This window comes from Heloderma suspectum, chromosome 8 (genome assembly GCF_057233095.1).
Source record: "Heloderma suspectum isolate Gila_16-S chromosome 8, 16-S_ref, whole genome shotgun sequence".
NCBI classification, from domain to species: Eukaryota; Metazoa; Chordata; class Lepidosauria; order Squamata; family Helodermatidae; genus Heloderma; species Heloderma suspectum.
In genome coordinates, this window is record NC_139465.1 from 47,385,742 (window position 1) to 47,401,296 (window position 15,555).

The window sequence follows — 15,555 nt, forward strand, 5'->3', positions numbered from 1 at the left end:
TCCCATCCCCCCCAGCCAGCATGTCTAAGGATCAGGAATTCTGGAAGTTGTTAACCTAAAATGTCTGGAGGGCATCAGGTCAAGGAGTGCTGGTGCAGAGAGAAAAGCCCTCTGTTGGCCGCCCACACACTTCCCATTTTCGAAGGAGTGGTACCTACTTTTGAACCTGCCTCTTGCACACTGCTTCCCTAATTAGGGCCTGAGTCCAGGCAGTGCACATGGGACCACTCTTCAAGCCCACAGTGAGAGCGCTCTTGTAGGTACTCACATTTAAGACCTTGTTTTTGATATCACCTCTGCCAGACAGGGGTGCTTTCTTCTAACCTGGAACTGTGTACTTTTGATATATGAAATGGTCCTTGCCCCAGATTTCTTATTTTTATGTCTGAGATTACATTGTTTTTCCATAGATTGCAGGAGGTAGTTCTCCCCTCCTTTTGTCCTAAACCAGTTCATCCTCAAGAGAAACTGATATCAGTTTGATGTGTAGGAAGTTTGAAGGTGGTTAAAACAAAGAAGGGACAGTGAAGAGATCCAAAAGGATTTCTTCAAACCAGGTAAATGGGCAGTAAAATGGTAAATGTGGTTCGGTGTAAATAAGGGCAAATGTTGTAAGATAATGGTATGGCAAATGAGTGAGTTCTAGGGTGATGTAGTAGTATGTTTCGAGATACAAAAAGGTCACTGACTACAGCAAGAAGGGGACAGATTTGAAGGTGGAAAGAGGTATTCATGGGTGTGAGAAAGAGAAGAATAGATCACAGTAAGGAGGGAAATGCAGGGCAGAAATGACCTGGCAGTGGTTTTCTTAGAGAGTTCAAATTCACCAGGTATACAGATGCTTAGATTTTGGGGAGAGTCTTCATTCTCAAGTTGCTGGAGATGCTGCCTTCAGAATTGTTCTCTAATAGCCAAAAGAGGAGTCCCTTTTGCTACTGCCATGTTTTCAAATAATCAGAAGAACATGCAAGCAATAATTGTCTAAAAATACCCTAGAGAGCAGCAGCAACCTCAGCAGCAGGAGCATCTGTTTCCGGGTGGAGGCATTGCCACCTCACCTCCGCTGGAGCACCTGTGCTGCTGAAGGAGAGAGCCACACCAGCCTGGAAACAGCAGGAGAGGCCTGGAGGGCTACCCCTGCCCAGGATGGACTTGCGTCTTTTTGCTGGAAGCATAGGAATGTCCTGGGAGGGGGGATTTATTGGGAAGGCTGCTGCTGGTGGCATGCTACCACCAGAGGAGCGACACCAAAGGCCCTTCTCATTTGCCCACCTGTGAGCGCGCTGAGGTGGGTGACCACATGAGAGAGAGAGGACCTTTTCTGCAGTGGCCCCGCACCTCTGGAATAAGCTGCCATCGGGGGTCTGCCAGCCCCCATTGTTGCATGCTTTTAAGAGGGCCCTGAAAAAGTACTACTTTATTTTGGCCTTTCCCTTATTATGTTTTATTGGACTGGGTTGTGGCTGCAGCAGTCATAAGTTTTATTTTATGTTTTTGTTTGCTGGGTTTTGGAAGGTTTGCTGCTGTTGCTGTTTTTATTGTGTTTTTACCGTTTTTAATACTGCATCAGTTTTTATTATGTGCTAGGCTTCCTTCCCAACTCTGCATCTGATCCCTGGAAAATGAGTTAGTGGCCCTAGATAGAGCAGGTGAGTCTCCTTCATCCCACTCACAGGGCATTGCTCACCTTCAACATCTCCTTTCCTGGGCCTGCTTTTTTTAAAAAAACAACAACACCTGACTTAGCCCACAGTTACCTTCAGGAGATCTAATGAAAAGGAGAAATAGATCTGGACAAGGGGATCTATTGTGGAAGGTTGCAATGTGGAGTGCTTCAGTTCAGGGTTCCAGCTGCTCAGTTCCACCCCCCCCCAAATGTGTCCTCCCCCCACCCCAGTCGTCAGCATTCTGTGCCCACTGAGCATGCTAAATCCTCGTTGGGCTGTTTTGGCATCCCTGGGAACATTTTAAAGGACACTTCTCGGTGTGAACCAGAAAGTGACACTTCCGGGTCACTTTCAGGGCTGACGTTGAGGGTGGCCCCCACAGGGGCCCCCCAAACCCCAGCAGGGGCCCCCTGACAAGAGCTCCTGGACTTGTTCTTCCTCTTCACCCTGGCAACCTGCCTGTTCATTCGACCCCTGCTCTGGTGGTGCGGAGGAGCAGCAGTAGATGCTGTGGCCTCCTCACTCACTGGCCCTCGCCCGCCAAGCCAGCCAGCAGGAGCAGTGATGAGAAGCGAGGGAGCAAGAGCAGCTGGGGACCGTGGCGGCGAGAAGGGAGAGTCCCTGGGGGGCGGCCCATGGAGGGAGTCTTGCCCAAGGGCTCTCAAAATCTGGAGCTGGAACTGCCTGAATGAGCTGGTTCTATGTACTAAAATATGCCCACACGCACACATGCCCTCCTGTTCTAGGGTTTCTTCCTGAAGTTTTTTGGGCTCTTGCAAACTGTGGGGTTACTCCAAGTCTGCTGATACATCCCTCTTGTGTGGGGGTGATGCTGTTTTGGCTCTGTAAGCATGAGTGATACACAGTTTGGCATTAGTGTAGACAGTGGTGATCACCACATCAATAAATCTGATCTGATTAATCTGTAGTAACCATTGTCCTCTGCTTCTGGTCTCACAATGGCTAAGGAGAGTTTTCCTGGGCAGTAGAAGTAAGGGCACGGAGGACTGGTCTCTGAGCCGGAGGATCAGCCGCAGGACTTCTAAGCGTGCAGGGACACCGCATGGAAGATTGGGCTGGCCGATAGCGGCTGTTGATGGAGAAGCCTCATGGAGGGGGCATTAGTGCAGGGCTACTTCCCATCTCATCTCCCTCCACACACTGATGTGCATGTCCTAGGGAGGGAAAAGTGGGGTGAGAAATAAAATGCAGCATTGCCCCTCTGTACCAAAGGACACAGTCATCTGGGGAACCCTGGATAGATTTTGCTTCATGTTCAGGGTCCAACTGACCACTCTCTTAGGGGCCAGGAATGAATCTCCACCTTCAGGTGAGATGGATACTGAAGTGGGGGCAGTGGGGCAGGAGGGAGGAAGTGATGCATCTTTGCTGAGGCATCTCCCTTGCTCTCGATTGCTTCATGGAACTGTACCACATTCAAGCTTGCGAAGCAAATGCTATGGTTTGGGGACAACATGGCTTGGATTTCTAGAAAGTCTCCACTTTCCTCACATCTGAGCGAGCATCTTAAGGATAGCTTTATTATTTGTCAGGCATATCGAACTTATTTCGGCCCAAAAACGGAATTCCAATTTTGGGGGGCTGCATTCCAGTTGTGGGTGGAGCTGGGGGTGGGGGGGGGATACCAGCAAACATTAGCTTAAAGCTCTTACTGCCAGTACGTAAGCTTTAAGGGAGGCATTTCAGCCTTTCAGAATGGGTCAGGGGAAACTGTAGAAAAGCTGGGAAACAGCCAGATGGTGGTTGGGGGGCAGGGGGTGGGGCCTGTCAGGGTGGAAACTGAGCCGATAGAACCCCAGAGCAGTTCTGATTCTGAGGAGGATCAGCAATCCATGGGAGAGGAGCCAGCTCATCCCTCACAGGCACAGCAGCTGGCAGAGATTCTTCCTGCCAGCATTCCTGAGATAGATAGTGACTCTGGCAGTGAGAGAGTGCAGGAGGGGGACTTGCTAGATGCTCAACGCAGACGCAGGGAGTGACGAGCGATGGAGGGCACGGAAAGGAGGCGTAGCGCCCGTTTGGCGCGCAAGCAACGGCCGCGTCCCGTGGACCCAAGGGAAAGAGGGAGGATCTCTCCCTAGCCCATAAGTTCAGGTCTTCAAGTGATTCTCCTTCAAACGGGGACCAACTGCCTACCTGGAGCATAGGCTACTCTGCTGTTCATTGCTTAGTCACTGGTGATTAGCATCTGAAAGAGTAATTAAGTTGTAAAAGGATTAAAGCCTTGAAAAGAATCCTTTCATTTGTGTCTTGAGTTGGCTATTGAAGTGTACTGAAAGGGCGCTCCTGACAGGGCCATCTTGGGAACTCCAGAGGGCCAGATTTGGCTTGGAGGGCCTGAAGGCTAACCCATTCCTCTGAAATGATTCTGAGGGCATGCCCTAATCTTGTGAGCTGGCTGATGGTTGTGATGCAGCTCTGAGCGTCGTCCTATCAAGGAGTCACATTCCACTCTGTGAGACTCTCGCTTCTCCAGCTTGGGATGAGAGGCTCGTTCCACGCTCATCAGCCTTTGTACTGAGTCACCCTCTTAAAACCCTGGAGCTGTTCCTGCAATCATGGTCTGTAGAGTGCTGGTGCTGAGAGTTCCCACCCCTCTCTGAACCAGCACCCTACTAGTTGGACTCAGTGGTCTCATAGGCCCCTTCCAACCCTACTGTTCTCTGATTCTCCCAAGTAAGCAGTTGCATTGGGCTCCTGCATGCTGTTATGGGAGCCAGGGGGGTGGCGGGGGGAGAAGCCCCGCTTTGTGATGAGCTTGGAGAGGCAAAGCACCATTTGTGTGGCTCTGTACACAGTCCTCTGGGGCAGGATCCCAGTTGTGGGGGGCCCCTGCGATTCCAGTGACCTCTGACAAGCAAATCTTGATGAGTCCCTGTGCACTTGGGTGGGGGTGGGGGTGGGGGTGGGTTCTCCATAGTTTTGGCTTGAGACTAGTTGAATGGCTATTCTTGGACTTCAGGAGGAGTCTTTTAATGAATAATGGATTATTCTGTACCGGAAGTAGATCAAAACCAACGTTTAGAGCCTTTAGAAGGGCTGGAAAAGAAAACTGATCAAGTCTCGCCTGCGGTAACTTGAGGGGGCCCCAGTTCCCATGTCCTCTGAATGCACAGAGCTGTGAAGCCTGGCTCGTCCGAGGCAGCAGCACTGGGCTTTGTGTCGGGTGTCCTCAGGCAAACCCTCCAGTGCCACGGCAGGCTTGGCAAAGAGAGAGAGCAGAAGCGGAAGACGCACCAAAGGAAATCTGGTTTTCAGTGAAACCGTGGGGATTCTTGGGTTTGTTAAGCAGAGCATTTCTTCGAGGCCTCCTCACATCCTTGTGATAAAGCTCCAGGAAAGGTTTTGAGTCAGGGAAGTTGGGGAATGAGAAGCAAAGGTGCTTGGATGAGATGTCGGAGCCCCTCCTTAGAAGCTGGAGACCAGGGGCAACCTCTGCTGGTTTCCCCCGTGAGGCGCCTCTTCTGAAGGTGTTGGGACGCTTTCCTCTCTGTAACATTTCCCGTGTACAAAGCACTGTGCAATCTTCTCACTTGTTCACCCTGCAATCTTGCCAGAAAGAACTGCGTTACTGTTCCCATAAGGAGCCCTTAGTGGGCCAAAAGGCAGGGAATAATGGCTTCTATAAATAAAAATAAATACGTTTTATAGATGGGAAGCGGGGGATGAAGACCAAGCTGCCACAAGGCCTCTTTCTTTTCATTTCTTTCAGCATGCCCACTTTGCCTTCTCTCTGAACTCAGGGTCATTTGTGGAAGAGCAGAGTGACTCCTGCTTCAGGCCTTTCACTCTGTCTTAAATTTTCCCCTAAAGTTTTTGGACACTTCTGTACTTCTGCTTCCCCAAAGGATGTTGACACCTTCCTTTTGTTTTTCAGTGGCCTGGTTTTGGCTACAAGCCTGTCAGCACTCACCAGCTGCTCTTGTTATTAGAAGGAGTGGTGCCTTTTAAGTGTCAGCCTTTCTGCAGTGGGGCAAGCTCAGTTGTAGCCTCCTGAGGGAAATGGTGGGTGTGCTGTGAGGACAGAGACCCATTGGTACAGGCTTGCTGCAGGGGAGATAGGGTAATTTACTGCCAGGGTTCGAGGCCAGTTGTAACCTGTGCACTCACCCAAGAGATTTCTGAGACCTTTGATGCAAGGGCCTTGAGGGTGGTCTGTTTCCTCCAGCATTCGCAGGCTGTTTTTGTCATCTCCTAATGTTCATTTGTTGATGCCACACAGGCAACTTTGTCTGCTCCTGAATGCAGAGAACATCTTCCACTCGATGGCGGATATCCTGCTGCGGGAGGAGGACCTCAGGTTTGCCTCCACCATGGTCCACACACTCAACACAATCCTCCTGACTTCTTCTGAGCTCTTCCAGCTGAGGAACCAACTCAAGGATCTGAAGACACCGGTAGGCTGCTGGGGGATGGGGGGCTTCCCCAGGTAGCACTGCCTCTCTTCTCCTCCCTCTTAAGTTAGTTGGATGTGGCATGGTGGAGCTTTGTGTGCCATGAACCTCCCTCTTCACAGCTCCATCTACCCCACTCCCCCCTGCCAAAACTGCTGCCCCGTCCAGGAGGGGAGGCCAGTTCAGCATCACGTGTTGAAGCTCTTTTTCCTGACTTACTTCCCTTTTTGTGCGTAGGAGTGCCGACCTGTTGCCTCTGTCATCCTGGACACTGGCGACACTAAACCTCTGGATGTTTTGGTGTGTTTGAAGTGTTTGAACCGAATGTCCTGTTTGTAAATAGCTGCCAAGTGTTGCCATGTGGTATTCGTTCTGTTGCTGTTTCAAGGAAAACTGGGTTCCTTGGAGCTTCTGTAGTCGTATTGTAGCTGCCTGAATCTCCTCTTCTGGACAGGATGGAAGCAGCTCTTCAGCAAACTGTGATGGTGGAGATGGTCGCTTTGGAATTGCAGAAGACTCTTCTCCTCCCGTGAAAGGCGGAGTTTTGTGCAACATCCACCTTTCTATGCTTGCTGCATGGTTGGTCCGCTATGCCTTATCCTCCCTTCTGACAACCAAGGAAGCTGGGGAGGTGCCGGGGCAGTGCGCACGCACACGCTCGCTCCCCGGTGTTATCCATGGGCCTGTTTGGCTTCAAAGGGAAGGTCTGAGCTTTGTTTTTCCCTGTTCTTGGGGGACAGGCCAAGAAGCAGTGACAGTTCTCAGCACAGAAGGCTGGCCAGCCTGCCGGAGAGGCCGCATTCTTCCTCCTCGCCTCTTCTGTATGGGTGTATGTCCGTTGGAGCAGTTCTCTGTCAGAATGCCTCTTTCCTCTTAGACTGGCAGATGCACAGCGGTCTTGCTCTCCCAGCCTGGTGGACGGCTAATGCGGAGGGGCTGAGCAGGTGGGCCCTCCCTCCAGGAGCACCTCGTGGCCCTGCTCCCCTCCTCTTCAAAGGCCACACAGGTGACTGTTTGGAGAACATGACACCGGCACTCCTGGAGCACCTCTGGGCGAGAGGCCCAGGCCAGCTCAGCATCAGCATCGGGACACAAGGAACTTGGCCTCGGAGCGGCATTCCTCCCCCGCCCCGGCCGCCCCTGTGTTTCACTGCCAAAGGTCGTCGAAACGCAGGTCGGACCTTCGGCAGCTCTTCACAAGCTGGCTTTTTATTTCAGGCTCACCACGTCTGCCTATGCCACATCTCTGAGCACCTTCCCTCCATGGCCAGAGGCAGGCTCTAGGCTGGTGACTCTGAGCACCACAAGCAACTGTTGTGCATTTCACTTGGGGACGTTCCCTCTGGCACAGCTGGACAATTCCAGGTTTAAATTTTGGGACAGGCACCGAGGCCAGCCCTTTAGGGAAGCTTCCTAGCGAGAGCAGTTCCAATTGGGTGAGGTTTCCTAGGCAAGGTTGGATGACGGGTAACTTTCACGCTGGGAGTGGGGGCTCTTTGACTCCCGGGCCGCTCCTGTGTCTTCCTCCTTGTGATGGCTTCCACCCCTTTCCCATGCTGAAAGAACGGTTCCATTTCAAGACACGATTTTACCAAGAGCTGAGACCTGCAGGAGGGGTCCCCTCTCCCTGTAGTACTCTGTCTGCAGCGCAGGAAAGTAGGCCTGGAATGGGGTCCCTTTTGGGGCCTTCTGAGAATCTCGTGCATCACTTCAAGTTTCCAAATTTGCTTTGGAAAATGTCTCTCCCTCCACCACCATTACCAGCTTGCTTGTTCTCTCTCTGAACACCTCATTACTTTGAATGTGTTCAAATCTCCAGGGCCAGATGAACTGCATCCTAGAGTAATAAAGGAACTGGCAGAAGAACTCTCAGAACCGCTGTCTATTCTCTTTGAGAAATCATGGAGGACCGGGGAAGTGCCAGATGACTGGAGGAGGGCTAACGTTGTCCCTATCTTCAAAAAGGGTAAAAAGGAGGAACCTGGGAACTACAGACCAGTCAGTCTGACATCAATCCCTGGGAAAATTCTGGAGCAGATCATAAAGCAATCCATCTGGAAGCACCTTGACAACAATGCCGTGATTACTCGAAGCCAACATGGATTTGTCAAAAACAAGTCCTGCCAGACAAATCTGATCTCATTTTTGGATCAAGTCACCTCCCTTGTAGACCGTGGGAATGCTGTAGACATCATATACCTCGACTTCAGCAAAGCTTTCGACAAAGTGCCCCATGATATCCTGATGAGCAAACTAGCTCAAAGTGGGCTAGATGAAACAACGATCCTGTGGATCCACAGTTGGTTACAGAATCGGACTCAAAGAGTGCTTATCAATGGGACCTTCTCAAGCTGGGGAGAGGTAACGAGCGGGGTACCGCAGGGCTCAGTCCTGGGCCCAGTGCTCTTCAACATTTTTATTAATGACTTAGAGGAGGAGGTGCAGGGAATGCTGATCAAATTTGCAGATGACACAAAATTGGGAGGGATAGCTAATACTTTGGAAGACAGAAACAAAATTCAAAGTGATCGGGATAGACTGGAGTGCTGGGCAGAAAACAACAGAATGGCATTTAATAGGGACAAATGCCAAGTTCTGCACCTAGGAAAAAGAAACCAAATGCACAGTTACAAGATGGGGGATACGTGGCTCAACCACACTACGAGCGAGAAGGATCTTGGAATTGTCGTCGATCACAAGCTGAATATGAGCCAACAATGTGATGTGGCTGCAAAAAAGGCAAATGCTATTTTGGGCTGCATTCATAGAAGCATCGCTTCCAAATCCCGGGAAGTACTAGTTCCCCTCTACTCAGCACTGGTTAGGCCTCATCTGGAGTACTGTGTCCAGTTCTGGGCACCACACTTTAAGAAGGATGCAGACAAGCTGGAGAGGGTTCAAAGGAGGGCAACAAAGATGATCAGGGGACTGGAAACAAAGCCCTATGAAGAGAGACTGAAAGAACTGGACATGTTTAGCCTTGAGAAGAGAAGACTGAGGGGAGATATGATAGCACTCTTCAAGTACTTGAAAGGTTGTCACAGAGAAGAAGGCCAGGATCTCTTCTTGATCATCCCAGAGTGCAGGACACGGAATAATGGGCTCAAGTTACAGGAAGCCAGATTCCGGCTGAACATCAGGAAAAACTTCCTGAGTGTCAGAGCAATACGGCAATGGAACCAATTACCTGGGGAGGTGGTGGGCTCTCCCACACTGGAGGCCTTTAAGACGAGGCTGGACAGCCATTTGTCAGGGATGCTCTGACTTGGATTCCTGCATTGAGCAGGGGGTTGGACTCGATGGCCTTGTAGGCCCCTTCCAACCCTACTATTCTATGATTCTATGATTCTATGAAGGTGTCTGGTCTCCCTGCCACTCCTGATTTGCACTGTTCCTAGTGTATACTTCAGTGAAGTTGGCCAACAGCCATGCAAGCTGGGGATTATGGGTGGTGCAGTCCAAAACATCTGGGGAAAGGAGGGGTTGCATGTTTATGTTGCCAGCACCAATGCGTGCCCAGCACTGAACTGTCAGGGCCAGAGACCTGTAGAGCAAAATGCCTTCTGTAAAATGGCCGCAGTTGCGACTTCTGTGTCAGCGTCTGTTCGGCTGTTTGCAGTTCACACCCAGCCATGGGGATTCTGAGAGGGGGGGGCCTCTCCCCACCCTCAGCATGTGGCATGTTGACACACTGCTCTGCGTCCTCTGAAAGGGCCGGTGGTCCGATCCAGCGCAAGTCGGCCTTGTGCGCGCTGTCCCCCAAGTGCCACCTTTCGGTCTGCTGGGCCCCCAGCCCAGAAGTGAGGCCCCTGCTGAAAGAAAAGCACCGAGAGGTGGGGGTGTGCAGTGGCTGTGTGTCCCTTTCTGTTCGCTGCGTCGGTGGGAGAGATCTACCGCCACCTCACCCGCCTGGGCCCAAATCTTCTAGCTTCCCTGCGTCCGCGAGGCACAAGGGTTGCTCTGCCCCGCCCGGGCTGTGGAGGAGCAGCCCGGGGGCTACATTGCCCCCCAGCCCAGGTGCTTCCACATGTCACCACCCTAGCTGTTCCTAGGCCCCAACCAGTTGCTGCCCCAGAAGGCCGCCTCAGTTCCCTCTCTCCATCCCAGGGAGTCTGTGCCTGAGCTGCCACGTGCAGCTTATTTGGCATGTACAAAGCGCGAACAAGGTGTTTGGGGCACTGCAGAGCACGGAAGAGGCACATGTAGGGGCCAAGGAAGGAGTGCGTGCTTGTGGGGAGGGACAGCAAGGTGCGGTCGGGAACACTGAAGCCTCAACCCCTGACAATGCCCTGCTTAGTCCTTCCGCCCCCACCTGACATCACCTCGCCTGCTGCAGTTTCAAGCTGCTTTCTGCTCTCAAGAAGGCACGAAACAATGAAAACACACACAGAAAGCACTTTAGGGTGCCAGATTCTGTGCAGAGGGTGCACCTGGCCATTGCACACAGCACAGTCATTCTGCATGTGGCAGTGGCGTCTGCTCATGCTCCAAGGTCAGCTGGTGTGCTTGGCCCTACATTGTGGCAGGAGAGTGCCTCCCCCCCCCGCCCCCTCCCCCTCCGCCCCCGGTCATCAGATTGTGGGGCCCTGCTTAGATAGCTGAAGGGAGCGGTTTGGCGTGAAAGGCTATGTTCTTGCAGCGGCAGATCATGCTGTAACACCACTTTGCCTCCCCAGGAAAGCCTCAACCTCTTCTGCTGTCTCTACCGTTCCTGGTGTCACAACCCTGTGACCACTGTGTCGCTCTGCTTCCTCACGCAGAATTACAAGCATGCCTACGACCTCATCCAGAAGTTGTATCCTTCAAGGGGAGGGAGGGAGGGAGGCTTGAGCCAATGGCTGCGGTATTGTCGTGGCGTCTAAACAGGCCTCAGAAACAGTTGCTGCTTGGGCCTTGACAGGCACTAGCAAACTCCAACAGCTGATGGAGAGCGCCTCATCCCAAGGCCATTTGCACTGTGGCAGTCTTTGTTTTCTGAGAGCAGTGGGGATGTTCTGTTGAAGTCTCCATTAAGCTCCACAATCGTGGTGGAGACCAGAAATGATCCTGGGACCGAACAGTGGCAGAAAAAGGCTTCCAGATGGAAGAGCTCAAGACCTGGAGGAATGATGAGCAGGGCTGGAGTTGCTCCCTGCTTCGCTGACCTCCGACAGATGGATTGAAGGGCCGGCCTGGAGCCTCAGCCCACCTGTGCTGCATGGAAGCCCATAGTGGCCCATGCCCATGCAGGCAGTGGTGTCTCTGTGCGCAACTGTCCTGCTCTTTCAGAAATGCAGCACTGGGAAGAAAAGCTTGAGCCAGCCCTGTGTGCATCCTCACATCTCTTAGGAGTTGGTACCTGGTGTCTTCTGCATTTGCCCTGTGTTTAAGCAAGTGTAGCACTCGTCATCACGATGAACACCTAGCAATGTATGAGCAGCCTCTGTTCGGGGCAAGGGAGGGCCTCAGTGCCAAGTTCCAGCCCCAGCCACAATCTCCAGGCCCCCCTCGCCTTTGAGGACAGGTCTTGCCAAAAATGTCCAAGTTCTCTGGAAGCCTAAACGCAGGCAGCACCATAAATAACAAAAGAATGAGCAGCTGTGTCTCTTTGGAGGGGGCGGTGCCTGTGCCTCCTTGGTGCAGCATTTGGCATTTAGTTTTCCCTTGGCAATACTGTTCTGCTAGTGACCTTGCTCAGTGCCCACCTGAGCGGCAAGAATGTCACCCTGCGGCTCTGCTAACATGTAGCTCAGCTCTTGGGGTTCACTTTCTCCTGAGGCCTCCAGAAAGATTCATGGTCAGACAGAATGATAAGCCAGCAGAGTCCCTCCCAAATGCATGAAGGGGCCTTATGGCAAGTTGGATCTTTGGTCCGTCTAGCTCAGTACTGTCTGCCCTGATGGGCAGCAAAGGCTCTCTGGGGTTTCAGACAGGATTCTTTCCTAGCCCTGTCTGGAGAAACTGCCAGGGATTGAACTGGGGACCTTTGGCACACCAAGCAGGGGGTCTACCACTTAGTTATGGTCTTTTCCCAAATCTGGCAGCTTTGGGTATTGCCCAAGCATAATTTCTCTAGACCTGGTATAAAGTGTTCTCTCTCTCTCTCTCTCTCTCACACTCACACACACACACACACACACACACTACGCACATGGTGGCTTTTGGGCCCCTTTGTTGGTGGCTTTTTGGGCCCCTTTGTGGCTGCCTGAGGGCTTGGAGCTCTTGAGAGTCCGTGCCCTGCTGGGGGGCACACCTCTCTGCCTCTCAAATGACAAGTCTTAGGGAGCACAGCCGCCCAGATGTGCTGGACCTCAAATCTGCTGGCCACACTGGCTGGGAATGGCTACTTCTGAGTGGCTCCAGCGATCTGGCAGTCCCAGGCACCTCTGGACACGAGGGGGAGGCCATGAGCAAAATACCTTTGGATCAGCAAAACAGGGTTTGGCAGCAGCAGTGTATGTATGGCCCTGTGAGTTTCATCCACAGAGCAGCCCTGTGAAGTAGGTCAGGCTGAGGGATGGGTCTCACCCAGGTCACTTGGAGCTTCCTGGCTGAGCAGGAATTTGAACCCAGGTCTCCGTGCCCACTAGACCACACTGGCTCTCTTCCATATGTTTGTTATCTAAAGTTAACAACTGTGGGGCTAAAGCTCGCTAAACCAGCTGCTGACTTGAGGTCTGCACGACGGATGCTCCGGAAGCAGATCTGAGCCCAGAAGCAGCAGGTGCGCGCGCTTGTCAGACATTTGAGCCCTGTTGGCAGGCTCCGCCCCTCCTCGCTGCTGGGGAGATGAGGCCACTGCTGGCGCAAGCCTCCCGCAGCTGTGGCCGCCAGGGGCTGCTGCTTTGCCTCCTCCGGGCTCTTTCGGAGACACAAAAAAGCACCCGTGAGTGGCAACCCAGAACGCCGCTCTCTTCTCAGCTGTTGCCTCTGCCACAGAAGGGGGCCGTGTCCCTGCCACTGTCTAGGTCCCTGCCATGGACCAAAATCATTCTGAGAGCTTTTGGGGTCTGTGCCCCTTGCAGGATGTGTAGGTTGTAGCTGAAACCAGCGTGGTCTGTCCAACATGCAGGAGTTCGTGGCCTTTAAGCCAGTTTTCTGTTTATTTGACTGTTTCCTTTATCACGATCCACTGTAAAATGGCCCTTCACATACAACTGGTTCGATAGCTTCCTGCACTAAGGGGCTTTCAGCTGGAAAAGGGAGAGCAGGTAGCAAGAGACAAAGGGGGAGAGCTGGCGCAGGGGCTAAATGGGGGAAGAGGAGGATGGGGTATTTCAGCTCCATGTCATTTGGCACGGTGGCGACAGGACAGCCTCGCCCAGCCTGGAACCCCATCCGGAGGGTGCAATAGGGTGTGGGTTGCTCCAAGGGATTCCTGGGAAAGGTGAGTTCTGGGACAGTTTTTGACATGTCATTCCTGGGTTAAAGGCCCCGGGGGCGGGGGGGTGTCTTCGAAGCTGAGGCCTGGTGTGCACTGACCTCGCTGCATTGGTGCTGAGGCTGCCCAGATGCGAGGGAGCCCAGCATTCATGCCATGTCCACAGGTCTGGGGCGGCTCAGGGCTCCGTGGCTGCCATGACAACCGTCAGACTGCCCAGACTGGCATGGCTCCAACTCCTACAGTAGGGCTCCGCCTGCATTTGTTTTCCTCAACTGGGCAGGAGGATGGTGGTCCCAAAGTGGGGGACCTTCACATCCATCCCCTTGTCAGATGATTTCCTGTTGAGATTTAGGTTATAGCAGCTCTTTTCCTCTGGAAAGGGGGGAACCTGTTAAAATGGCCCAGCCCCAGAGGCCTCCGGAGGGCTGGCTGGCGCGCCTGCTGAAACCTTGGCTGCTCGGGCTGCAGAGGTGGCCTGGCTGGCTGGCACCATCATGCCCAGGCGCCCCTGCTCCTGAGCACAGCCCCGTGGCCACGTGTAACACGCGTGCTCCTGCTTTGCCTGGAATCGGCCCAGCTGCGCGCAGAGCCCCACTCTGGAGCCTGCAGCCCTGGAGCGGGGAGAGGCTCCGTGCATTTGGGCCGGGCTGCGTGGCGCACAGCATTCAGAGGCTGCCGCTGTCTCCCAGGGACGTATTTTGGCGGCCTCCATGTGACATTCAGATCAGCCCAGTAGATCCCCACCGCGCCCTCGCCTTTGACCTGGGGGCGAGGAGCTGCTTCGTACCCTTGGGGGCCACTGCAGCATTTGAGGGGAAGGCGCTGCTTGTCTGCAGACGCGTGCTGGAGGCGGCCGGCTGCAGCTCCTCAGCCTCCCTCCGCGCCGCTTGCAGACACGACTCCTCCAGGTGCTAGAGGGGCGCGCAGGTGCAGAATATCCACCAAGGGCCCTGCCCTGCTTCGGGCATTGGGGGGTTGACTGGAGGGGCTGTGCTGCTGCCTGGCCTGTGACAGATGAGGTTCCTTAACAGCAGTGCCCAGCGGTGACGTCGAGGTCACCGTTGATTTCCTGATCGAGGTTGACAAGTTGGTCCAACTGATAGAGTGCCCCATTTTTACATGTAAGTTTCCTTTCTCTCTGGCTTTATCAGTAGCAAAATTGTGTGCGTGTTTACAGGAGGGCTATAAGGACATCCATGCACACTCTGGGCACTTTCCTTCCCCTGCGAGCGGTGACACCGCCCAAATAAATGGAGCAGGAGTTATGAGCTGTTTTGCTGGGAGACCCTCCGGTGCGTCTGTCCATTAGGGGCATGCAGCAGCATTACAGTGGGGAGCGGGGCTATGCTCAGGATGCGGGTTAGCGACATGAACTGCATTTGTCCTCGCTCTTGCATTGGGACTCCATAGCCTGGAGGTGCCAGGGCGGTAGGTCCCACTTGTGAAAGGGCCTCTAAGCGACTTGTGCACCAGGGAGGATGTCAGGAGCAGTTTCTCCCACTGCTGCAGCACTGTGAAATTGCACTGTGCCTGCAAAATACTCCTTCCTGTGCAGCTGCTGGAGCTCCTGGGCACTGTCCCATGTGGTACCTGGTAGGCCCAACATGAAGCCCACTTGCAGAACTGTGTGCAATTCACACATGGGGAGCACCACACGAGCTTGAATCTTGCACGGAGCATCTCGGCTTTTACTCCTGTAAGGCTGTTTTTAGTCCTCCTGCATCCACGAGAAAACTTGATGCATGTGCAGCATCTGAGAAATGCTCAGAAGCCAGGCACGCGTGGGGCACCCAGCTCCGGGGGAGGGGGTGGGGGGAGAGAGCTGCTGCTGCTCCCTGCAGAGCCCCATCTCGCCACCTCCCTCCCCTGCATCGCCTGACGTGCGCTGGCAGAGCCTTGGGGGCGCTGCTGTTGCTCACCCCAGCCTGCCTTGGCGAGCTGTGGTCAGGCGCAGGCACCGCTTGGAGGAAGGGTCAGGTGCGGATGCCACCCGTGGGGCTGTTGCATTCTCAGAGTCAGTCTTGCAGAAGGAGAAGGGGCCTCGAGAGTGGCCTGGCCCCACGCCCCGCCCAAGACTGGGCCCCCGGACTGCTGCTGCCTGCAAGGAAGG

General features: G+C 53.6%; 1 protein-coding gene across 6 annotated transcripts in view; it reads left to right on the forward strand.

The window, feature by feature from the left end:
* The window catches only part of VAC14 (VAC14 component of PIKFYVE complex), a 128,813-nt gene that overhangs the window by 102,393 nt on the left and 10,865 nt on the right, over positions 1-15,555 (forward strand). For 3 of the 6 annotated variants that reach the window (XM_084812319.1, XM_084812323.1, XM_084812322.1), the window contains 3 exons: positions 5,911-6,085; positions 10,759-10,877; positions 14,487-14,566. In XM_084812319.1, coding sequence (XP_084668445.1) covers positions 5,911-6,085; positions 10,759-10,877; positions 14,487-14,566 — 374 coding nt within the window. Of the gene's footprint in view, positions 1-5,910; positions 6,086-10,758; positions 10,878-14,479; positions 14,567-15,555 lie in introns of all 6 variants that reach the window. The other 3 variants (XR_014784641.1, XR_014784643.1, XR_014784642.1) reach the window with 2 other exon arrangements.